Below are 25556 nucleotides of genomic sequence, written 5' to 3' on the forward strand. Positions count from 1 at the left end.
GTAAAAATACCAGCCAAAAGTTTAGCCTCGATTAGCTTTTATGCACATAGTAAATCAATATGCTTTAAACCAGCATTTTAAAAAATACAAATGCAGAACCCACAAGGACTTGAAGGGTTATACCTCACTTTTCCCTGTATCCCCTCTTAGCATATCCTCTCCCCTTTCCCAGATTCCCTCTTTCCATCCACCAGTCAACTTTTGCTTTATCTACCCCCAATCTTCAACTATATTTACTGTTTATTTATACCCTTCCTTTTCCCCCAACGGGACCCAAAACAGCGTACATTGTTCTGCACTCCATTATACCTTCACAACAACCCTGCGAGGTAGGTTAGGCTGAGACTCGCCCAAGGTCACCAAGCAAGCTTCCAGGGCAGAGGAGAGATTTGAACCTGGCTCCCCAAGACATACACCATTGTACAGCCACTGGCCCTCACTCTGATCAACCCTGAAAGCCCAAACAGACCTGGAATAGGTGGGGCGCCCTTCCCGTCTTACAAACAGAAACCAAGAATCGCAATATTGTTGAGATTACTTAGCAACCCTCACAGGGCTCACTGCAGAAGGCATTCCTTTCTGAAAGATGTTGCTTTTACTATTGTCAGTAATTAACCGTGACCAATGTTTGTATATTTGTGTTGGTTCCCTCCCCCTTCCCAGATTTCCAATTTGTCTGCAGATTTGGAGCTTTCCTTGTGTTTGTAGAGATATCTGTCTTGTCTGTTCACATCTCCAGATTTATGCAGCCACATATGGGGCCACAGTGAGAATTAGATATACTTCTGATGCCTAATACAAGTTGTGAGATGAACCCTTGTAGCGAAAGTCAGATTTTCCTATAATTGTAGTGCACAGAAGACAAGATATCCAGTTTGACAGAAGCTTGGCTTAAGTAAACATCGAAGAATAATTCCAAACCTTGAAAGAATTGGGTAGCGTTATAGTTTTATTAGTGATAAGCCTCTCAATCCAGTTGTTCATTGCATTCTGACACTTATAATGCTGCAGTTTATTTGATATATGCAGCTTATACAGCTTTTGTACACAGTTTACACAGCTGCATAAACCTTCCCCTTTAGTCTCTGACTGTATAACAAAACTATAAATATAAAAAATTGCATGATAAACTACGTATCCAGGAGAGGAAGGGAGAATTTCTATTGAATAAGCCTTTTTTTTTTCTTTGTCCTTTGCAGGTGGACATCGAAGTAGATTTTATTAGGTTCTCAAGTGAAAAGAAGACAAATGACGGAATGACTTAAAACTTCTAAAAAGTAGAATAAAAATTCAATGCTTTTTGGAAGTATTATTCCGGATCTCCATTTTCTGTCTTTAGCTGCTTCGGGGCAGGTTCTTCTTGCTCTGCGTCTTCTAACGGCCTTTTCTTGGGACTCGCTGGCCCTGTAACATTTGAAGTCCATCAGTGGTGTGATCCACAACAATTCAACATGCAATTCAAGGCAATGAAAATGAAGCAACCAATATTGAAGCTTTCAAAAATGTATCTACAGCCAACGCTTCTGTTGCTTTACGTTTCTGCAAATAAGCTGGAAATGGTTCTGTTAAAACCTGGTCAGAAGAGAGATGCACCCTGAATTCCAAGAGAATTTTTAAAAAATAATATTTTTCTTAATAAGAATATTTTTCTAACCCTCCCTTCCCCTGAGGCTCAAGGCAGGTGACATCAGTTTATGAACTGGAGGTCCCGCCTATTGTTAAGCAGTATTGCTGGTGAGGTAGATCTCGGCCTGAGTGACATCAGTGGACGGATGGAGCTGGATATGTGACATGTTTGACTGGGATGGGGAAAGGTGTTTTATCCGCCATCTGTGGGAGTGTCAACTTGTTGTGATTGCTGGGTTTTTTAATTTGAAAGTGATTTTATTGGATTGGATTGTTCTGTTTTATTCTGTTTTAAATTTTTAAACAGAGGCTGGATAGCCATCTGATGGAGAGGCTGATTCTGTGAAGGCTCAAGGGGGTGGCAGGCACAGTGGATGAGCGATTGGGATGTGAGTGTCCTGCATAATGCAGGGAACCCCCTAGATGATCCATGAGGTCCCTCCCAACTCTATTATTCTATGATTCTATGATCTTGTTGTAAGCCACCTCGAGTCGACTTTGTCGGGAGGGGCGGGATAGAAATTAAATTATAAATAAATAAATAGAATAAACTATCAAAATAGCAGTAATTTAAAATATTCTAAACCAGTTAAAATATTTTAGAACCTATCTAAGGTTTCCAAGAGTGCAAAAATCAAAACATTTCAACATTAAAACATTTAAAATAATATATAAAATAATGTGATAAAAACATTAGCCTCACCACCACCAATCAAAGGATGATTTCAGCTTCATGCGTGTTGTCTACCACACACTAAAAATCGAATAATGCACACTTCCCTTCATTATGGAAATACCAGCTCTCCATAGCCCCTGCTCAGAGCCTTCCGAACACCAGAAGTTCTCCAAAATTTAATGTAGGGGCTTCCCCAGGCAGCATACGTTCTCCAGGTTGCATAATGAAAAGGCAGGGGCATTTAAGGCTCACATTTTGCACAATTCTAGCATAAGCAGAGCACTGCTTCTTCCTGTGCTATCAGAAAACGAAAGCACCCCTGGATCCCAGGGGATGATACTCTGCAGACTGGCTTGAATTGCAGCACTGCCTCATCCTCTGTGAACCAGGATTTCCTGTCTTCATAGGGTCGGATGAAAGAAAGAGATGCACAGCAGCATTTCTCCTGCCATGAGAATAAGACAGCTGGGCCTAGGGAGGATCTACAGAATCACCTGGGCCATTCTCTGTCTTGACGGTTCCTTTATCCAAAATATTCCTATAAAAATTATTCTCAAGTTAGGCTTATTCCAAGGTGTTGGACTCCTCTGTTACAAGGGCTGGATCGGACTGTATTTAACACCAATATTGCCTGAACTGCCTCTTGCGTAGAAGAAAGGGGAGAGGTCAGAATGACCCGAGGCCTCAGCCACAGGCCTGGTGGAACAGCTGCCTTTACAGCCCTGCAAAACTCCTTGAGGTCCTCAGGGCTCTGATCTCGCTTGGCAGAGCGTTCCACCAGGCCAGGAAAGTTTATATAAACGTTATAAAAGGGACTTGAGTTGCTGAATGGCAATAGCAGGTTTGACTGGGATTACGCATGAGATGCAGAGGGGTAGTAGGTTCCTAAGATGGCTGAGGCAAAGAGACTGTGACTGATCCAAGGTCACCTGTTAAATGGAGTAAGTATTTATACCAGATTGTCTAGTGAAAGTCTAGCATTCTGGCTTCCATATCACACTGGCTCTTATTCTGTAATTAACCCCCCCTCCCCCCTCCTCCATGTTTCTGTATTAGGAAATGGTTCAGATTTGGAGCATCCAAGCACCAGTAAGAGAAAGAACAGACAATTATTTGAGACAATTCCCTACGAAGCAGCTGCTTATTGCACATTAGACAGCTCACCTGTCATGTCGTCGTCTTCACCCTCCTCTTCATCCTCACTATCAAATTTTGTCTTCTTCCCGAGAAATTTCACTTTCTTGTCCTGTGCACCGCGGGCTCCTTTGCCACCTTTCCCTTTGCGACCTGGCAGGATAGGTACACATTAGGACACCTGTGTCTCAGCCCATGCCTTTACTGCAGCCGGTGGCCACCTGCATGAGTACAGGTGAGAACACCCATGACAGAGAGAACACCCATGTCCTTGCACTGAAAGCCTTCATCTGCTTGCGCATTTAGTTGCTAGCAGTCAAAGTGATGAGAAATGAAAGCGGTATGTGAGAGAGAGAGGAGGAGAATTGTTTTCTATAACCCACTTTTCACTACCCGAAGGAGTCTCAAAGTGGCATCCAATCACCTTCCCTTCCACTTCCCGCAACAGACACCCTATGAGGTAGGTGGGGCTGAGAGAGCTCTAATAGGACTGCTCTGTGAGAACTGCTCTGATAGGACTGTGACTAGCCCAAAGTCACCTAGCTGGCTGCATGTGAAAAAGAAGAGATGTTTTTTTATACCCCACTCTTTACTGCCTGAAGGCTTACAATCACCTTCCCTTCCTCTCCCCACAACCTGTGAGGGAGGTGAAGCTGAGAGAGCTCTAACAGGACCGCTCTGTCAGAACAGCACTATCAAGGCTGTGACAAACCCAAGTTCATCCAGTTGGCTGCATGTGGAGAAGTGGGGAATCAAACCCAGCTTGCCAGATTTGAAGCTGCCACTCTTAACCATGACACCAAGCTGACTTTCATGGGAGTTTACCTCAGACTGGGTTCTAAACTCTGTTAAGTAAGAACAAGGCAGAATTCAGTAAGCAGTTACATACTCCTTGATGAGAGAACCAGCCTGAAGATGCCAGTCGGCATCTCTGCCACTAGAATACCCCTCTCCCCTTCACAACCTCAGCATAATGTTAACTTGTTGGCATCTCACCTTTAGCAGGCTTTCCAGCACTGACCTTTCCCTCCCTGTCCTTTCCGTATGGAAGCTACTGCTTCTGACCGGAACTCCACGTGTATGGGTTGTGATCCCTCTAGGCTTCCTTCTACGGCCCACTGAACACCCAGCTAAGATGCTGCCTCCTAGCAAGGCTATGCAGAGGACACCAGGTTCCTTGCAGTCATCATAGCTCCTGGCCATTAATGGATCTCCATGACAGTCTAGCCTTTCCCTTTATAGCAACCTGTAGCAGACCCATTGCTGCATCCAACAGCCGCAAATCCCCAGCATTTAATTACTTGCTGAGTAAAGTGTTTCCTTTTGTATATTCTGAAGCTACTGGACAACCAGTTCATTTGGTGCCTGCACTCAATGCAAATTGGCATGCCTCAGCTGAGACTGCCACTGTGCCCATTCCTTGGCCCCGGCACCTTTTGGCAGTGCAAGATCTAGCCTCTCAGAGCGTAGGCAGGGGGGGGGGGAAGCAGTCACCTCTTCCTTTCTTCTTGTTTAACAGTTCCTGCTGTCCCTCCATGATCTTCTTCAAGGCTTCTTTGGCCACGTCACCTTCAAGCACCTCCCACGTGACGTCTTTGGCTCGCAGCTGCAGGTTCCCGTCATTTGCTTCTTGGGCTTTGCTCAGGGCTTCTTTTGCACTACTCTTGAATAGGATGATGCCCTGCATAGACAGAGAGAAGTCTGAATCTGCTACATGATGCCCTAAGTCACTTGTGTCCCATCCATTCCACAATATGATATTGACCTTTTAAGGCCACTTGCGGCCTGGGCCCAGCATATCTGAGGGACCACATGATTCATGCCCCTCGCGGAGCCTTGCGCCTTGCGAGTTCCAACAAGCTGGTGATCCTTGGTCCATAAGAATTGTGCCTGGCCTCAGACAGGGTCAGGGCCTTTCTGGCTCTGGCCCCTGCCTGGTGGAATGAATTCCCAGAAGAGCTAAGGGCCCTGACAGGACTTACACAGCTCTGCAGGGCCTGCAAAATAGAGCTCTTCCACCAGGCATTTGGTTGAGGCTGAGGCAAGGAAAGATCTTGGGCTCCTCCGCTAAGTACCAACTTCTAGCACCAGTCCCAAGAAACATGTGTTCTGTAGGGTTCTGTGGTGGGTGTGGGGTTGGTTTTATCTGTTCTAGATTGCTGTGTTTTAACTTTGTTGTCAACTGCTGCAAGATGGCTGGTCCAGGAGCTGTGGTCTATGAATATGATAAATACAATAAAAAATACTCAATTTCTGCTTCGGGGGGAACACACACCCCTAATCTTCGCCCCCAGTTAATGACGGCTCTCCTCAGCTTTTGCAGTCTGCAGCAGTGGCTGGCAATTAATAATGGCATCAAGAAGCCACATTGATTGTGGCAGCAAACCCAACACAGATCCTGTTCAACGAACAATCCTTCTCCTACCCAGGGTCCTTATTTAATACAGCTGTTGTTCTGGGGGCATGCCAGTGTTGTTTTGGCTGCCTCTTATCAGTTCTGTGGCCCAGTGGCAGGGCGTCCGCTTGGCATGCAGGAGGGGCCATGTTTAAGCATCGAAAGAGGGGGACTGAAAGACTTGCACCTGGGAACTGAGCAGACCATCCGGACTTTGACGGTGGTCTGATTCAGCGTAAGGCACCTTTATGTGTTCAAGAGAAGAGGCACTGCCTGAGGAAAATGGCACCTCATTCTTTCCCCTCAAGTGCTAGATTTAATGAGCTGTTGGAACTCCCCAACATCCTTATGCAACCCCTGGCGTTTTCACTAGACAAGGAAAGGGTGTCTCCTTTCAACATGCTTTTAGCTTGAGCAAAGCTGATAGTGGGAAATTATGTCCCTGTTGGCCGACGTCAGTTGTTACAGAGATGAAGCTTTCGTTTATGTGCCTCCGTTTACTGTTCTGCTCATAGTTCTAATTGGTTTCCGAGTGATGGTGCAATCTTGTGTAGAGTTACTCCTCCCTGAGCCCACAGCTTTCTGTGGGTTTAATCTGGAATAAACCATTAGAATGAGGGTTCGCACAGAGACATATGAACACCACAGTAAAATGCCAATAAAGGCTTGATGCATAATAATTTCTACAAATGCTGTTTACTTCATTTCATTGCTTGAAGTGAATGCAAGTAAATCATGACCATCATTTGTCAATATGACTTTGCTCAATTGATAATTCGCATAGTTTCTCCTACACTCCAAAAAGAGTTTTCTAAAATACATGAAAAGTTTCTTGCAACTTACTCGACGTTCATCCCTCAGGCATCTGAGACGATCAAGCTGTTGTCCAAAGTCTTTTATTGACATCATAAAACTGCTTGATTGTCACAGAAGCCTGAAGGGATGAATGTTGACTAAGCTGTGAGAAAAATCATATTTAAGGTCATCGTTTAAGGATAGAAACGATGGTCCTTATTTAAAAGTTATTGTTTAAGGATAGAAATGATAGTCTTGATTTACCTGTACACACTTCAAGCAATGAATTGAACTAAAAGGCTTTGGACAACCGCATTCGTAGGAACTATTGTACATCAAGCCCATTCTTTGCATAGGCATTTATTTAAGTCTGGAATAGCTCTGCACAGGATCGTATTGGTGAGTGTGCACCTGGCAAGGAAACCGGGAGGGCACTTCTTGGGGTCCCATGACCTGCAACTGACTTGCTAAGGGGGGGAAATAATCCAGAATAATTTGTCTGCGGCTTGCCAAAACATCTGTTACGACAGCAGAAAGTACCACGACGAAGCTCACGACAAATAAAAGCATGCATCTATCCAAGCAGAAGCGCAGCCTAATTTGCTTAACCCAACATCGTTTTCAGATACTGCAAGTAGCCCATGTCTGACCTCTTTTGCACCTCTGACAAAGTCTATCCACTTAATTTCTCCGTGGTCTGAGAAAACTGCGTGGAGATCTTCTCGGCAAGTCTGGTCTTCGAGGTCTCCAGCGAATTTCAGCAAACATCCCTGCTTCTCCTCCAGGGATTTCTTTGGTTTTTACATTTATTTTTTAAGAGAGCGAGAGAAAGAAAGAAAGATAACTCCTGTTAGATTATTCTAGAAGATTGTGGTTTTTCACTTTTTTGATGACGAGAGGGAGTGCGCATACCTAAGAATACCCGGAAAAAGGGCAAAAATGTAAGCGTCTGAATTCTGGATGAGGATTGTTGGCCCCAAGTTCAACCCCACCCCCTCCACAAAGCTTACTGGTTGAACTGGAGTCACACTGTAAAAGCCTCACTTACCTCACAGGATTACTGTGAGATAAAAGGGAGACACACAGGCCGCCGATCTCCTTGGAGGACAGGGTGACACAAACACTGTATAGCTAGACAGTGCAGTAACAGATTGAACCCTTTCCTCAACTCACCAGTTCCTAGTTGCTAAATGCGACCATTCAGAGCTATTAATGGCTGCCTTTCTGGAATCCTGCCTGGCCTACAAGGCTTATTCCCGGTAGGTATATTGTTATTTAAGGACTCGATCATGTTCTTGTGACCAGTGACTGTCTTAAAATGGATTCCCTTTGTCATAACATGCTCTGTCAACACAGCTGGGCGCCAGTGACACAGCGGACAGCTCTTCACAAATGCACAGTGGATCCAGTCCAGAAGCCAGTAAAGTGATCTTGACTTCAGAATTCCAGAATGAGCACATAGATGTTTCTTTTAAACGTAAAAGCCTTCCTGGTCAAATCCAGGACTAGCAGTTTCCTCAGTGGCACAGGATGTTAAATATGTTACCATTGACTGCCACGCCATATGACTCCTTGGTGCAATGATGTGCAGACTGTATTTTAAATTAAACACTTTGGGGAGGGGCTTGAACCTGATTTGGCACACGGCTGCATTTACTTTTAGCCACTGGGTTACATTCACTCAAGGAATTCACTCACATTTGTTTTTTTGAGATTTTTGCAAGGCAACTTCTGTCTTTTTTAGAACAGCCTTTTGTGTAATGCAGACGAACAGTACCGAAAACTGAACTATTTTCTATAGAACTCCTTCTAACACTAAACAGGTTCCCAATTAGCAGTAGGTAAAAAGCTCTTGTGAACTGGATACTCAATGATTAATTGATTGTAAGGTGGGGAGGCAGGAGCTCTAGTATGGAAACACACCCAGCGCTCCAATTTCCGATCAAAAGGAGACTCTTCCTCAAAATTCTACTTCACAGCACTCTACTTGCTTAGAAGCATTTTGATCTATACGTTCTAGGGCTGAACTGGGGCATAGATTCCTAGCACAGATCTCAATGGCCTACTTAACACCAGCAAAGATCTTTTGAACATGAAGATGCCTGAATCTCTTTCAAATTACTAGCTGCGGTAATGGGTCAACATCCCTTAGTCCTGTCCCCTGCCAGCCCAAAGTGTACCTCTGGAAAATCCCTAGGAACAGTATGGGGGCTAAACATTGGAGGTCTGCAGTTAAGAAATGGAAATTGCTGAAAATCATCCAACTCCATTGATGGAATTTTCCCCCTGGATCCAACCCGAAACATGCATTTCCAAGGGAAAAATTATACAGTTTGAACATTCAAGTTTTTCTGCATTTGTTGCTGTCAAATCCCACACTGTGTAGACTTTTATTTAAGTCATGGAACACACACAAGAACAACGCACAAGGTGTGTTGGGGTAGCACATGCTACATAGATGCATTACAGTCGCACACTAGTATGCAATCCCAAGGTTTCCTTTTACAGAATCCCTGACCAAGGCCAGAACAAAATCCCCAGAAATACTGCAGTAATGGTTCCAGTTAATTGTCAAGGACTAGGTAGGTACCATTTCAGCATCTTCTGCTTGCTTCTGTTTTTCTTCCTTCTCCCTGTTGCAAAGAGATTGCAAAAGTTAGCCAAGCAACATTCTGGCAGATTCACAGCCAAACCAACAGAGATATTCTTTCAACACCTAAAGTCACAGCTTACTGCTTGGCCTTGGCTTTTGCTTCCAATCTGTTCCGTTTTTTCTCCTCATTCTTCTTTGCAAAGTAATCGTCCCTGCACAAAACACAATTTAATCAGAATCCGATTTGGGACCTGCTATTTATATACACAGGAACTATTATAGACAGGCTATTTTGGAGTAACCCAGCCACAACTAATCCCCCGTTTTATTTCCGCTAGACAACGGTGATGAGCTAACCTAGACAGGCAGTTTCTCCTATTAAAATTTAGATCTCTTAATGCATGACTATGCTCCCTTTCCTATTTCCCCCCTGAATGGAACCTTTTTTTCTGAGGCAGCAATTACTCTAAAACACCGGCAGAGAGACCAAGTAGAAGATAGGAAGCAGGAAAAAAAACACTAAATTAATTTTATGACACTCATTATCATTACCTAAAAAGCAGAGACATCACCCTGCCAACAAAAGTATGTCTAGTCAAGGCTATGGTATTCCCAGTTGCAATGTATGGCTGCAAAAGTTGGACCATAAGGAAGGCCAAGCGTCAAAGAATTGAGGCTTTTGAACTCTGGTGCTGGAGAAGACTCTTGCGAGTCCCTTGGACTGCAAGGCGAACAAACCGGTCAGTCCTAGAGGAGATCAGCCCTGACTGCTCTTCAGAAGGCCAGATCCTGAAGATAAAACTCAAATACTTTGGCCACCTCATGAGAAGAAAGGACTCCCTGGAGAAGAGCCTAATGCTGGGAGCGATCGAGGGCAAAAGAAGAAGGGGACGACAGAGAATGAGGTGGCTGGATGGAGTCACTGAAGCAGTCGGTGCAAACTTAAATGGACTCCGGGGAATGGTAGAGGACAGGAAGGCCTGGAGGATCATTGTCCATAGGTCGCGATGGGTCGGACACGACTTCACACATAACAACAACAACAATCACGAGGGCAAAAAGAAGAGCCTGTCGATACAGTCCTGACCATTGACATGAGCAATTACATTACAGTTTGATTTGACAGAGTTCAAGGAGCTTTCTTGGAGGAAGAAGCAAGAAGAACAAAGATGAGGGTGAGATGGTGTAGCCCTTTCAGATGAGGCCAATGACAGCGATCCCCCTATCGCCTGGTCCCCTTGTCAGGCAACCTTGACACTCAGCATGTGCCTAACCACTATTGTTATCCCTTTCTAACTGTTGTTTGGGTTGTTGTCAAGACTGCTTATATCTTTTGCTCATTCACACCGTTCCAAATGTTTCAATGTACCTTCCCACTGTTTCTACGCACATCGCCCCCTAAATGTCACAGTGAGGGGCAGTATATAAGTTGCACAAATAAATAAATAAGGGTGGCCAAATTGCGGCTCTCCAGAGGCCCATGGACTACAATTACCATGAGCCCCTGCTAGCAGGGTGCTGGCAGGGGCTCCGGGTAATCGTAGTCCATGGGCCTCTGGAGAGCCATGGTTTGGACACCCCTGGTATAGCTTGTTCAATGGAATGAGCAAATGTGAGAGCAATCTGATATAGCCCGTGCAATGAAGTCAAAATAAGTCCTTGCATAGCTGATTGGGCAATCTCAGACCATTCTCTACCTTTCAACCTGTCTAGTTGTAAAGAAAGAGCCTCTTGTGGCGCAGAGTGGTAAGGCAGCCGCCTGAAAGCTTTGCCCATGAGGATAGGAGTTCAATCCCAGCAGCCGGCTCAAGGTTGACTCAGCCTTCCATCCTTCCGAGGTCGGTCAAATGAGTACCCAGCTTGCTGGGGGGTAAACGGTAATGACTGGGGAAGGCACTGGCAAACCACCCCGTATTGAGTCTGCCATGAAAACGCTGGAGGGTGTCACCCCAAGGGTCAGACATGACTCGGTGCTTGCACAGGGGATACCTTTACCTTTACCTAGTTGTAAAGAAATAAAACTATAAACAATTAACTGTATCCCTCCAAAAAGGACACCATAAATGCCCAGCATATTTGAAGAATAATTTAAAAATTATCAGAGCCCATCTAAACACCTCTAGAAGTTGGTTCTTATATGCTGCTTTTCTCTACCCGAAGGAGTCTCAAAGTGGCTTACAGTCGCCTCCCCTTTCCTCTCCCCACAACAGACACCCTGTGAGGTAGGTGAGGCTGAGAGAGCCCTGATATCACTGCTCGTTCAGAACAGTTTTATCAGTGCCGTGGGGAGCCCAAGGTCACCCAGCTGGCTGCATGTGGGGGAGTGGGGAATCAAACCCGGCTCGCCAGATTAGAAGTCCGCACTCCTAGTCACTATACCAAACTGGCTCTCCTACACAGACTACCTCTATCAGTCAGGAATCTCAGGTCAACCCAAGCTCATGCCACAGCACCAACCACGTTGCTTAAAGCTGTACTTACTTGAATAGTACAATGAGTTCCGTATCGTTGTACTTTTGGGCTGGAATCTCCACAAACTGCTTTGCAGATTCGATGCTGTCAAAGACCGCAAATATTGAACCCTGAAGAAGCATGAAGTCAAATCAGTGGAACGCTCTCGTGGAAAGCTCATAGCTGGCAGAATGCGACGTAAAATTAGTTACCTTGAAGACTTTCTGAAGCGTTCTCCTCATATGAATGTTTTCTACTTTGCCTTTATTATCTAGCCATTCCTTGATATCGTCAAGAGTTGCATCTAATGGAAAGCCTTTCTGCAAAATGAGGTTTGCGGAAGTTGAAAGAGGTTTTCAGACACACAGGCACCCCCTTGCCCCTCCCGGAAAGAAGAAAAAAAATAACTTCTAAGGCCATTGTCTAATTTATGAACAATGAGATCATTTTATACCTGTTGTGACCCTACTGCAGTCAACAAGATAACTGTTCTGTAAACCAGTGGTCCCCAACCTTTTTATCATCGGGGACCACTCAACGCCGGGGACCACTCAACACCTTTTACTGAGGCCCGGTGGGGGGGTAGTTTACTCCTCTGCTCTCAACCACTGCCCTAGCGCTCTCTGATTGCTATGGTAATGTTTAAACATCCCTTCAAAATAAGATACAGACACGCCACAACAATGAAGTGTGTTGTAAAGGGCTGGGGGGGGATGAAGTAAAGGGCCGGGGGGGGGGGGGGAGAGAAGGTGTCCTTCGGGGTCCACCTCCAATTAGTCGAAGGACCACATGTGTTCCGCAGCCCACAGGTTGGGGATCGCTACTGTAAACGACTTCAGAAAGGCAGGGGTATATGGTTCTCTGTATGCCAATAGCCACGGCACGCCATAATATTATTACTCTGACGGATGCAATGTGATATTCTCAGATCCTCTCAGATCTGTAGACACTCGGGCAGGGTTTTTCAACCATGATGCCCTGGACGTGATGTCAGCTGGCCACGCCTCCCTGCCTCTCCCCCTCCCCCAAAGTGACATCACCGCCTGCATTAACAGGCAGGCTCAAGGAGAGGGATGAAGAAAGAGGAGGGGGATGAAGAAGGCTGTTTAAGGTGGGAGTAAGCATGCAGGCTCCACCCCCTCCCAGGGGAAAAACAAGAGAATTCCGTCATTCTCAGGAAGAGCGGGCGGGGGGGGGGGGGGGCAATGGAAACAGCTGGTTCCCTAGTTTGTGACCAAGTCCAATAAGGCTGGAGGGGAAAGGCAGCAAACCTTCTCCAGAGCTGCCCTGGACCCCTGGCTGGGAATTCCTGCACTAGAGGTAAGAATGCAAGAAGACAGCACAGGTCAGTCGGTCTCCTTGTGGCCTCCTTTGTTATGTAAACTATACATAACAAAGAAGCAAATCTACAGATTTCAAAGCTGTAGCTCAAGTTTTTAGGTTTTCATTGCCAGTCAATTGCAGCGTGATTCAGCGAGCTGTGGGGTTTTCTAAGAAACTTTCCCCCTGAAATGCAGCTCATCCACGATCACTTGGCTTTTCTCGTGATGCACTAGGAAATCATAAGGTCTCAGAGAGCAAGAGTACAGCCCAATGAGTGTGGCTTTGCAGTAACTGATTGCATGACCTAAAACAGTCTCTAGTATCCTTTGCAAAACATGAGGCTCCTGAGCACAAAAGGGATCCCTGAACAAGTCTGAAACACACCGGATATCAGATCACTTTCACTTACAATATACACAGATCTGCTTTTAACCGCGTTTTTATATTGTTCAGTGACTTCCGGCAGAGGTTTGTTTGGAGACCTTCGAATTTTAGTGCTGTCTTCGTTGACTTCCATAAGACCGGCCTTTGATTTTCGTAATGCTCCTACAATTGTGTCAAAGTCTTTTGTCAGGCGATTTAACCTAGGAGAGGATGCAAGATACACAAAGTCTAGGTTGATGCTGAGGGTTCTTTTTAAAAAATCAACACAAAAGCGAGGGTTTTTTTTTACGTAGGTCTCTCAACGCGATATGAAAACACACTGAAAAAAAATACTCTTCCTCTTTTAAAACTGCATCTAAGGACCGGTCAAGCATTCAAGTTAGTAAGTTAGTCCTTTTCTCCCCACGTGCAAACATCAATCATGGGCACAAATATGTCTTTTGAGATGAAGCATTATAAATACAACACCATGGGTCATGGGTTATATTTATTTTTGAGAATATTAATAGTCCCTGTTAACAAGCAGCGTGACTCTCCAGCTCATGCAAACACCCTGTCTAGCCCTCATGCCTGCAAAATAGCTACCAGCCCTCATGACTGCAAAATTCAATTCTCTTCAAGTTGCTTAACATTTTAAAATGTGAACAGACCCATCTATACAAAACCCAAAACTTTATAACTGATCCTTTAGTAAATCTATATCTTCTTGTTGTATAAGCGGTATGTGTGTGTGTGTGTGTGTGTGTGTGGGTGGGTGGGTGGGACTTGTTGAAAGTAACCATGATCCCTAGCTTTAGAAGCTTGTGCTCCTGAGTAGCACAAAATGTCTGTTCACTTCAAACAGATATATTTTAATTGTTACAGCACACAGCGACAAATGGATCTAGATCCGTTACTTAAAAATCAAGAAAAGAGGACCAATCTAAGTTTGCAAAAATGTAAAGCAAGCAAGAAGGGCATGCTACAAAATTGAATGAGTTTATTCTTCCCTCCCCTGAGATTATGACCCCACAATTCACGTAAAGTTTACCTGTTAAATTTGATTATTATTTCTAAAGGAATCCAGCCTTCGTCTAGCTTGATCTTCTCCTGTAGGAACTTGTCTCGTGGTAAGTTGTGATCGCCAAAATAGTACTGCAAAAATCAGCGGGAATAATACACATTCTGGTACCGAGCACAAAGACGGCTGCCGTACTTATCAAGTAGCTCATTCCTTATCAGGCAGCCAATAAAACATTCTTGGATTTCTACTGCATCTACTCACACGGAACCATCCAGCGTTACGAATTCTGCACAGTGAGTTTCCCTTAATTGTAATGAAAACCGATTTAAAGAACTGAGACTTGGCATGTAAGCAGACTCCAAGGGAGACTAGGATATCATCCCAAGAGTCCAGCGCCTGGAGGCCCAGCAGAAAAAAAAATAGGCCTAAAGGATAATTCTTCTCCCACTGTTTCTATTTTATTGCTACAAGAAATACTTCATTGCTACAAGAAATGTATTTATTGCTACAAGAAACGTTCACAGGAACCTGTCCCATTTAAGTCCTTAAAAGGTACCTGTACCAAAGTCAGGGTTATGTCTAAACCACCCACTGAACAGATCTTTCCCAACTTCCCCCTTCCTGTTGCAGCCTTCTGGATTCTTCCCCCCTGAAGATGCTGCTCCTTGAAGCAGGACAGTAGGCTTGTAGAGCACGGGTAGTCAACCTGTGGTCCTCCAGATGCCCATGGACTACAATTCCCATTGGAAATTGTAGTCCATGGACATCTGGAGGACCACAGGTTGACTACCCCTGTTGTAGAGGAACGATGGAGTGAGACAACCTGTCCTGGCATGGCCAGAAGTGCCCATCCCCTCCCAGGAGTCGCCTCTGGATCTGGCCCTAAGCATTCTACAACAATAAAAGATTTAAAACTCGTGAAAGAAGAAGCCATACCTCAATTTGTTGGCAGACCTTCCTTTCCAAATCAGACATAATTTCGCAGTCTCCATTTTCGGCCATCTTTACTACCTATAATCAGAAGAGCATTTATTGTTGTTGGAGATTTCAGTTGTTCAAGCCATTGGTTCTGGCAGATACATGTACTTCTGCTGAACAAGGGAACATTTTTAAAAAGCATGATCACCATCATTGATCCTATCCACAAACCAGCTCTTAAACACGGCCAGGAGAGTACTAATTCCTCATGACAATTTCCTTCATGTTGTCTTTACCCAAAAGGACCGTAAGACAGTCCTTTTAAAAACTCCTACTGGACATGTCTGTAACTTGTATGAAACAGTGGCACCTCTGGGGAGGGAGCTAGTCTTGCATTGAATTGGCCACAGTGATCCACACAACGGTCCCCTCCAGGCTAGATTACTGTAACTTGCTCTACTCAGGGCTACCCTTGAAGCTGCTCTGGAAACTCCAGTTCAAAAGGCAGCAACACAGGTCTTAACTGGGCCCCAGTGGAGATCGCATGTAGAACCAGTGCTATCCCAACTGCGTTGGCTCCAGATTGGTGACTGGATCAGATTCAAGGTTTTGGTTATGACCTTTGAAGCCCTAGATCTGGGATCAGCCTAAACACTTCGCCAAAATATTGCTGGCCACCCTTCCCAGATGTGCCCAAACAACTGCATTGAAGCTGTACTTCAAGTCTTCCCCCCTTATCCCATTTCTCCAGAATAATGAGATGGATTGAGCAGACTGATACCATTTATTGTTTTATATACTGATGAACTGTGTTGTACATTGATAAGAATGAATTTTAATGTTCAGATTTATTTATACTGTATTATGATTGTATTATGTTTTAAACTGTGTGAGCCACCCTGAGTCTCTGGGGAAGGGCAGCACACAAATACAAGAATAAATAAATAAATACTGTAAGTGTCCATTTTCCATTGTGTTTACATACCTGGATGCAACAAATCCTCAAGATTTTTACAAATTAGAATGGACATTTAGTGCATGGTTCCTATACCCACTCATGATTAGGAACAGGTCGCTAATAAAGCTATTCATGCTACAGATTTGCTCATCTTTAAACCGCTCCTGCGGAGCGGATTCAATAATCGGTTAAGAGCACCCAAGGAGAGCCCTGTCCGTGATGAGGAAGGGTGCCGATAGGCCCCTTCCTCATGACTGACAATCGGAGGGCCCAATCGGCAGCTCAAAGCATCTGCCGATTGGGCCCTCCGATTGTCAGTCCGATTGTCAGTTTCCCTGCTTTCACAGCAAAGCCAAGAACAACTTGTGGCTGAGTTGATTACGGCACAATATAAAGGAAAGGCCAGGGAGCTCTCAGGGAGCCCTGGTTGAGAATTCCTGGGTTAGGGTGTCAGATTAGGACCTGCGAGGTTCAAATCTCCACTCTGCCAAGTAACCTTGGGTCTGCCACACATCCCCTGTCTAGCCTACTTCACAGGGTTATTTATTTATTTATCATTCAACGTTTGGGACTGCCTCCCTCAGTCCAGAAATATCGGGGCGGTCAAACAACACAGAATAAAACCAGTTAAAAAGTAACCAAATCTGCATCCTTACTACCAGCCTCCCCCAGAATTATTTTCCTATATATGGTTGCCAGAGTTTGGATGTTACAAGACAGATTGTTTGGCCGGGGGGGGAGCGGGGGTCGTTCTTAGATGTTACTGGCAACCCGGCCTCAACCAAATGCCTGGTGGAAGAGCTCCACCTTGCAGGCCCTGCAGAACTGGGTAGGTGCCAACAGGGCTCGCATCACCAGGAGCTCATTCCACCAGGTAGGGGCCAGGACCGAAAAGGCCCTGGCTGGGGCCAGGCGATCCTCTTGTGGGCCAGGGCCCCCCAGCCTGTTAGAACTGGCTGAGCATAATGCTGTTCGGAGGACGTATTAGGAGAGGAGGATAATGTAAGGAAAGGAGGATGATGTAAGCCACTCTAAGTCCTCACTGGGGAGAAAAGCAGGGTATATAAATAAAAGAAATAAACAAAAGAACTCCCCCCCCCAAGTCTTTGTTGCTCTATGCAAACCAAACATACACCATAATTTTCTCAAATAATTTTCTCACCCTGTAGGCGAAGGCAACATCAGTTGTATGGGCACCATTTGGCAATGTTATAATCAAAGTTGCTAAGAAACCTGGAGAAAAACATTCTGTCCTTTTAATGAAAGCTTAATAGTCTGTTCTTTACCAGGTGAACAGGGTTGCTAGCTCCAGCTTGGAAAATCCCTGGAGATGGTGGGTGGGAGCCTAAGAAAGGCAAAACTTGGGAAGAGAAGGAAACTGTTTAGGGACATGATTTCATACCTGCTGATGGTATGAAATTTCCACCAAGGGGGCTGACGTCTATAGCATGGAAATATGCTGTAATTCTGGGAGATCTCCTGGCCCTATGGAGAGGATGGAATCCCTGCAGGCTAGTCTATTTAACTTCATGCCATGAAAACTTTCAATTGCCTATTTCAATACACGTGCTAAAAGGTTCTCCAGGTTCCTTGGCAACCCCACTTCTGTGAAACTCTACAGAGAAAGCAGAGCCCTCCCCGGAGATCATGGCAAAACTGAAGTGGGCCAGAAAAAAGCCTTTAGGCATCAGGGAGAATGATATCTCATTCGGTGCCAAGAGTCTCCTTTCTCAGCCAGGGGTGGCTCTCCGTGGACTACAGTTACCATCAGCCCCTGTCAGCAGGCATGCTAATAGGGGCTCATGGTAATTGTAGTCCATGGACATCTGGAGAGCCACAGTTTGGCCACCCCTGATCTAAACTATATTGTTCCAAGATTCAGGCAGTTTTGGATGGGGAGGTTTTACAATCAGGCTGTACACTTTGTGCTTCCACTTAAAGCAGGGGTAGTCAAACTGCGGCCCTCCAGATGTCCATGGACTACAATTCCCGGGAGCTCCCTGCCAGCGAATGCTGGCAGGGGGCTCCTGGGAATTGTAGTCCATGGACATCTGGAGGGCCGCAGTTTGACTACCCCTGACTTAAAGCATTCAAATTTTGGAGGCCACCAGGGTGTGATAACTTCCATGTCCATTAAGCAGCTCTTCAGCGTCACAGGAAGTGTTTAGTACACATCAGAGGGTTTTGCAAGCAGATGCGAACAGTAGAGGTTAGAATCATAGAATCATAGAGTTGGAAGGGGCCATACAGGCCATCTAGTCCAACCCCCTGCTCAACGCAGGATTAGCCCTAAGGTGGAAGCAGGACACATTTGATTATCAGAGGAATGGTACAAGGTTGGCAGTAGGTACATGGAGCCCAGAACCAGTCCCAAGCCAAGCAAAAGGACTTCCTTTATATACCACTTATGAGATGAATTTGGACATCCATGGACTGGTTTGATTTCAAGGAGTTTGTTGTTGTTCTGACATTTCTACAAGCACCTTGAACACGTGAAGCCGCCTTATATGAGGTCTCATTATTATTATTTATTATTTATTATTACTATTGTTAGTATTTATTGATTACATGTCTTGCCCACCACTCATGGCAAGCCGACTCGTGGCAGGGTACAACATAAAAACCCCACAACGGTAAATCCCATTAAAATTTCGTTAAAACAGTGCAAAACACTACAAAAACAACATGGCGGAAAAACACAATCCTTCCCCTGTGGTACTCCTGCCACCAGGGTGGCAGAGGGATATGTCACCCAATCGTCACCCATGAAGTTCTAGCAAGTGATGTAATTTCCTAAGGGAAGGCCCAACCAGACCTTCCTTTTGCACCAGCCTCAACCATAGACCTGGAGGAAGAGCTCAGTCTTACAGGCCCTGTGAAAACAGACAGCTCTCACAGGGTCCACAGCTGTTCAGGAGCTCATTCCACCAGGAAGGGGCCTGGACCGAAAAGGCCTTGGCTCTGGTCGAGGCCAGGCGAGCTTCCCTGGGGCCAGGAATGACCAACAATTTGGTACCCACAGAGCACAAAGCCCTGCGGGGGGCATAGGGCAACAAGCAGTCCCTCAGACGCATGGGTCCCAGACCGCAAAGGGCCTTAAAGGTTAAAACAAGAACCCTGAACTGGATCCAGGCCGCATTGGTCACTGTTGTGTATTCTGGATGGTGGCAGCTCCCCAGGATCTCAGGCAGAAGTTTTTCACATCACCCACTATCTGGTCGTTTTAGATGAAAATACCAGGGATTGAACCTAGGACTTTTACGTTCTAAGCAAGCGCTGTCCCAAGGATCCATTTCAATATGGCCTTATCTTTAATCAAGGTGAAAAATCAGCAGATGGGATCCTTGCAGGTCAAATGCAAGGTGAGGCTACCATGCTGACAGAAGTTGGGATGCGCAAAACAACCACCCAAAACGGTATTTTCCAGGCAGATTCAAATGGGTAGCCGTGTTGGTCTGAAGTAGCACAATAAAATCAGAGTCCAGTAGCACCTTTAAGACCAACAAAGATTTATTCAGGGCGTGAGCTTTCGAGTGCAAACACTCCTGGTCAGACTATGTAAGAAGTCTTGTAAGAAGATCATAGTCTGATGAAGAGTGCTTGCACTCGAAAGCTCACGCCCTGAATAAATCTTTGTTGGTCTTAAAGGTGCTACTGGACTCTAGTATTTTCTAGGTTTGAGTATACTGAACCTGACAAAATTGATATTACCCAATATTCCTGAATATCAATATTGTTACAATATTTGGAAGAGCCATTTTTAAAGCTCAATTATACTCTATGCCAAGAGTGGCCAAACTGTGGCTCTCCAGATGTCCATGGACTACAATTATTATGAGCCCCTGTCAGCATGGTATCATGAGCTCCTGCTGGCAGGGGCACATGGTGACTGTAGTCCATGGACATCTGGAGAGGCATAGTTTGTCCACTCCTGCCCTATGGGGACCATTATAGTCAATGATCTCCACAGGATATAATGGGGAATCAATCTGGGGGTGTCTGTGGATGGGGAGGTGTTTTGGGGGGGCACCAAATTTGAAGCATAGCTGCTGGTGCCTCTCCTTAAAGAAACCCCAAAGTTTGAAAAAGATTGGACTGCGAGTTCAACTCTACAGACTCCCAAAGAAGTTCCCCCATCCTCCATTGCTTACAAAGGAAAGGAGGGAAAGGCATTTAAACTTTAAAGGAAACATTGTCCCTTTAAAACTTAAAGGTCTTCTGCAGGAGTGAACTCTGAAGATGTTTAAAGGGCTTACCATCCCCAAGCAACGTTCACCCAGAAGGTACTGAAAGCGACTGCAATCCTGTTAAACACCCTTCAACTTCAGCTATTTCGCGATCTGGAAAAATCTTGACTATTTTTGAGATTTTTCAGGCTCAGCCATTTTGAATGGCCCAAAAAATACCGAAATCTATATCTGCCTTTATTTAGGCCTGAAAAATACCAATAAGGTATTTTCCCAGCTTGTATTAGCTGAATGCACACCCCTATAACAGAATGGCCAAGGAGTTCACTGCCTCCAGCTTGTACTGCACTACATTTAATCATGTCCATACCTACTTAAAGTTTATTTTATTTATTAAGCACCACTCCTGGACCCTGCTGACTCATGGTGATTTGCAATAAAATCCATCCATAAAACAAATAAAATCACAATAATAATGACGGCACAATCCAATCTATAACTTTCCCCCAACCCCTCCATGCCCAATGACAGCACCACACCACCACCCTCGGGAGAGGTAATCCCTCCCCAGATGTCTGGCACACGGGGCTTCTGCGGGGTGGGACCCAATCTTCCTTGACCCGGCCTCAACCAAATGTATGGTGGAAGAGCTCCATCTTGCAGGCCCTGCGGAACCATGACAGCTCCAGCAGGGCCCTCAGCTCCTCCGGGAGCTCATTCCACCAGGCCGGGGCCAGGACCGAAAAGGCCCTAGCCCTGTCCAAGTACACCTCTCCAGGTCTGGGTACACCTAGCAGATTCAAACCAGCAGAGTAAAGAGCTTGGGGGGGGGGTCATAAAGTTGCAAGGTCCTACTGCTCAAACCCAAGTTTATCAGCTCGCTCAGAATTTGGCTTTAGATTCCAGCATCTCCCATTAACAAACAACATCATTATCATTATATTCAAGTCGCTAGATTTTCCTCAAGAAGGTCCTCGGTCCAGCCCCAGATATTGGTTATTCTTTCCCTCCGGTAAGACAGGCCTGCAGATGGAGCACCCCGTCCCCCTCCAGACTGTGGGGGAGCACCCCGTACCCCTTCATGCTGCACGCGGAGATCCCCTTTCCTGACGCACAGATGACCCCGCAGGTAGAGCATGGCCGCAGCAGGCCGACTCAATGCACCCGGCCCTGTATGAACACAACGCAGGAGCTCTCCCGCGGAATCTGGGCCGGCCACTGAGCGGAAGGGAAGGAAAAGGCACCGGGGTTTGATTTCCCCCGGCGGACTCCACTCTCACTTCCGGGCCCTTTGCGACTCCCGGATCCCTCAACCTCCTGCCCGGCCCCCTTTCCCTCGCCCACGTCTTCCAGCAGGGGGAGAGGGTCTCGCCTTAACCCAGCCACGCCGGATATGCGAGGTCCCCCTTGCAAGCGCGCACACACACACACCCACGTGGGAGCACAGGGGGAAGAGGAGGTCATGCTTCCGTCGCCTGCCTCCCTTCACCGCGGCCAGCCACGCTTCGCCCGCCTGGTCAGCCCCTCGCAGCCAAACGCCCGGGAGCCGCTTCGTTATACCTCGCCGGCCGCGTACCCAGGCCCGGCCGCCTCCATTGCTCCGAGCAGCCTGCACGTGGGGCGGGCACCCTGCAAGGAGAAAGCCTCCGCAGAGCCGCCGGAGGAAGCGGCGCGGCCCCCGGTGCCGCCACCCGCGCCTTCCAACCCCCGCACCCGCCCGTGCACCCACCCAACCGCCTCCCGAGCAATGCAATGCCATGCAATGCAGGGCAAGCCCCGGCGCTTACCAGCAGGCCTCCGCAGCTCTTGAGAGGCCGACCTCCGCTTGCCCAGCAGCCCAGCAGCCTGTGCGCCAGTGGCCGCGCCTCCTTCCCGGCCAGGCCTGGCCCACGAGGGGCTGAGCTTCGCCGCTGCCGCCGCCTCCTCCGACGGGGCGGCCTCCTTTCCCTTCCCGCTCTCAATGAAGCGGCGAAGTTCGGGTCCAGCGGCACCTTTCGGACCTGAAAGGTGCCGCTGGACCCGAATGTAGTTAGTAGTGCTACTTGAGACCGACGCGGCTACCCGCAGGAATGGCTCTGGTCCAAGGCTTGGCCGTCGTTGCCTCTGAGGCAGTGTGCGGGCGCGCGAAAGCTCACGCCTGGAATAAAACGGAGCTGGCCCGAAAGGCGCCCCTGGGCTCTAAATGGGTCCTGCTGCCCGCCTGAATCCACAAACAAGGGGAGGGTAGAGGATCCTGTGTCTGCCCCGCTGCAGCCGCGAAGGCGCCGGGTCGTGGGTTCTGAAGCGCCAGAAGAAGCAGCGACCGCGGGCAGGGTGTAAATTGTGTGTCAGGATATTGGTGGATAAGTTGTGAGTCCAAACCATTGTATGCCTTGAAAGCCGCCTGAGGGGTTAGCATAAGTCGCCTGCAACTTGGCGCTTGCCATCATCAAGCGCTAAGGAAAGGATGGTTGGTTGCGGACAAAGTGAGCTTTAGGGGGCTGTTTCCAGATCGTACCCAAGATGCTTTGGCAAATGCCAAGTGCTTTGGCCTCTTTAGTTCCCCGCCCCCTCCCCCCAAGAAATAATTAAAATTCCAGATGAAATTATGTAGACATACAACCATTCATCATAAGCCCTGTTACAGGACTTGTACAATTATAACTTGCACAAGAAAGCCCATTGCAACCAGGAATGCAATGGGCGCTAGGACCTAGGGGACACCAGGAAGTGCAGATCTTTCTCTGTGTCTCTTGGTGTGCCTGCAGCAGGAGGCATAGCAGGTAATGAAGTCTGGTTTGTGTGAGGAAAACAGGGCTGGTGTGCAATTTGGGGCAACTCTCTGTTTCTATCTCCCTCTGCTGCAGCAGGGGCGGCTCTCTCTGTGTGTCTCTCTCCATGGCAGCAGGAGCCATAGCTGGTAATTGGGGCTCGTTCTTAGGAGGGAATCAGGGCTTGGGGCAGCTTTCTCTGTGCTTTTCTCTGGCTCCCTCGCAGCAGGAGTGATAGGGAATGAGGGCTTTGTGTGTCTCTATCTCTGGTGTGGCTGAGAGGAACATGGCTAGCATCCAGGGAGGGAGCTGTCAGGACATTGCTGGCTGCACCCTGATTGGTCCTATTCCACCTCGGACACCCCGGACTGTTCCACCCCCCGAGGCTGTTTCACAAATATATAGAGGAACCATGGATAAGGATGGACTTCCATGGTTCCTTTTCCATCCCACCTTCCTCGTCCTCTTCGCACCTTGGACCCAGTACACAATAGGTTCCCAGCAGTAGCACAGGACTGCAAAGTAACAATAGACTTCATCCATTGCCCTATAGCACTTTGACATCCTAAACAGCAAGCTGAGCAACACACCTCTGCCCTTCTTTTCCCCCTTCCTCTCCCCACCTATCCTTTCCCCTTCCCCTTCTTTCTCTTCCCACTGCCCTCCCACACAACAGTAACTTCCTGCCATCTTATACCCTAATCCTTTTTTAGCTCCATCATTCTCATGCTATATCTCACGTTCTCATGCTATATCTAATCTCTCTAAACCACCTCTCTAAATCAGATAAATAGTGCTTTCAGAAATCATGGAGAAATTATAAAGAAAACACAGGGCAAGAAGTGGATAAGGTCTGTTGAAGGACCTCAGAAGTTGGAAAAAGGGAATAAAGATGCCCTAGTGACAAAAATAAACACCTTGCATTATAATTAAAAGTTTAAGATGTCTGCCTAATTTTCTTACAGGGTCACATTAAAAAAACAAACTTCTGTCCCTGTACTGCTTTATTGGGGAAAGCTCTGCCTATTCTATTATATCCCTTGCCTCCTCATGCAGCCTACATAACAGTTCCTGTTACCTCAGTAGGACTAGAGGAGAAATTCGGAGACTAGCTGCTGGGATGCATGCGGGGGCTGTGAGAGAACAGCTAATTACCATGTGGAACAAATTCCAAAAAGGCTCCTGTGAGCCCATACCCACAGAGAAGAGTACCTAGTCGAGCTTGAGGTGTCATGAGTTTTCAGGCCTCCTTCCTTCCAGTTGGGCAGCTACCAAGAACAGTGACTCACGAACACAGGCGGCTGAGCTCCTGTTAGCGGATGATTCATTCTCATTCTAAAAAGCCAGTGTGGCAGTGGGAGTAATAAGTACTGCAACAACAACAAAAATGCTTCGGGTTTTATGTTTAAGGGGTACTAATTTAAAGGCATACATGTGTGTCGTTTTAAAGTAATATAGTTTTAAGTTTCATTTTAGGATTTGTTTTAATTGTATTACATTTGTGGTCTCTTTATGATTCTGTTTATATACGGTCTGGACGACTGTAGTGAAGTTTGACAGACTGACATTTGTGTCCTTGGGGTTGCAAATATAAGTACCCATGATAGATCACACCCATAGAAATCAGTGGGACTTTTCTTCCTGTCCTATCCTGTCGATACATAAAATTGGGTATAACATTTGTCATGTACAATAATATAAAAAGTTCCTCCTAAGTACAGCTCTTCAACATACCTGCTCTGGGGATAGTTAGTCAGGGCCCCTTCCCTCCCTTGGAAACACATGTACACACAGAGAGACTCCTTTCCCTTCCCCCTTGCTTGTTGGTTTCCCAACCTCCTTCTTGGTTCCCCCCTCACACACTCACAAACACACACAGAAAGACTCCCTCCCATTTCCCCATTTACCTGTTGGTTTCCCAACCTCCTCCTTGGTACCTCCCCTCCCTCACCTGCAAACATACACACACAGATACAGAGAGACAACCTTCCCCCCCTCCCATTTCCTAACCTCCTCCCATCCCTCCCTCCCAAGCAAATGCATACACACAGAGAGAGACTCCCCCTTTCCCGTTTACGTTCATGGGCCTCATTGGTTCCTCTGCTTCTGCTGGTGGTGTAGGCACTGGCTGGGCCCCCAGGGGTGGCGTGGCTGCTGCCTCAGCCCCAGGGGTGGCGCATGAGCTGGCTGGTCTCCCAGGGATGGCACAGCCACTGCCTCGACCTTCTGGGTGGTGCAGTTGCTGTATAGGCCCCTGCTAGTGGCATAGGTGCTGGCTGGGCCCCCAGGGGTGGCACGGCCACTGGCTTGTCCTCTGGCAGCAGCGCAGTGGGGCACTGCCTCTGCCTCTTCAGCTGCCTTGG

The 25556-nt window shown here is 46.8% G+C and overlaps 2 protein-coding genes across 5 annotated transcripts in view; one reads left to right on the plus strand and one right to left on the minus strand.

The window, feature by feature from the left end:
* The window catches only part of METTL5 (methyltransferase 5, N6-adenosine), a 17120-nt gene extending 14934 nt beyond the window's left edge, over nucleotides 1–2186 (plus strand). For all 3 annotated transcript variants that reach the window (XM_077319771.1, XM_077319769.1, XM_077319770.1), the window contains exon 8: nucleotides 1200–2186. In XM_077319771.1, the coding sequence (XP_077175886.1) occupies nucleotides 1200–1265 (66 nt within the window). In that variant the 3' untranslated portion in view covers nucleotides 1266–2186. The remainder of the gene's footprint in view (nucleotides 1–1199) is intronic.
* SSB (small RNA binding exonuclease protection factor La) lies at nucleotides 930–22376 on the minus strand. 2 transcript variants are annotated; one of them, XM_077319768.1, is made up of 12 exons: nucleotides 22231–22376; nucleotides 15317–15391; nucleotides 14408–14511; nucleotides 13403–13577; nucleotides 11883–11990; nucleotides 11701–11801; nucleotides 9360–9431; nucleotides 9217–9259; nucleotides 7277–7417; nucleotides 4931–5117; nucleotides 3467–3589; nucleotides 930–1404 (listed from the first exon to the last, which is right to left on the minus strand). In XM_077319768.1, exons 2-12 carry the CDS (start codon nucleotides 15380–15382, stop codon nucleotides 1310–1312), a joined length of 1215 nt encoding a protein of 404 aa, XP_077175883.1. In that variant the 5' UTR covers nucleotides 15383–15391; nucleotides 22231–22376; the 3' UTR covers nucleotides 930–1309. The 2 variants fall into 2 exon arrangements, with proteins under 2 accessions (XP_077175883.1, XP_077175882.1); XM_077319767.1 differs by lacking the exon at nucleotides 22231–22376 and adding an exon at nucleotides 21519–21669.
* Between the last annotated feature and the right edge of the window lie 3180 nt (nucleotides 22377–25556).

The sequence above is a fragment of the Paroedura picta genome, chromosome 2 (assembly GCF_049243985.1).
Source record: "Paroedura picta isolate Pp20150507F chromosome 2, Ppicta_v3.0, whole genome shotgun sequence".
In the NCBI taxonomy this organism is placed as follows: Eukaryota; Metazoa; Chordata; class Lepidosauria; order Squamata; family Gekkonidae; genus Paroedura; species Paroedura picta.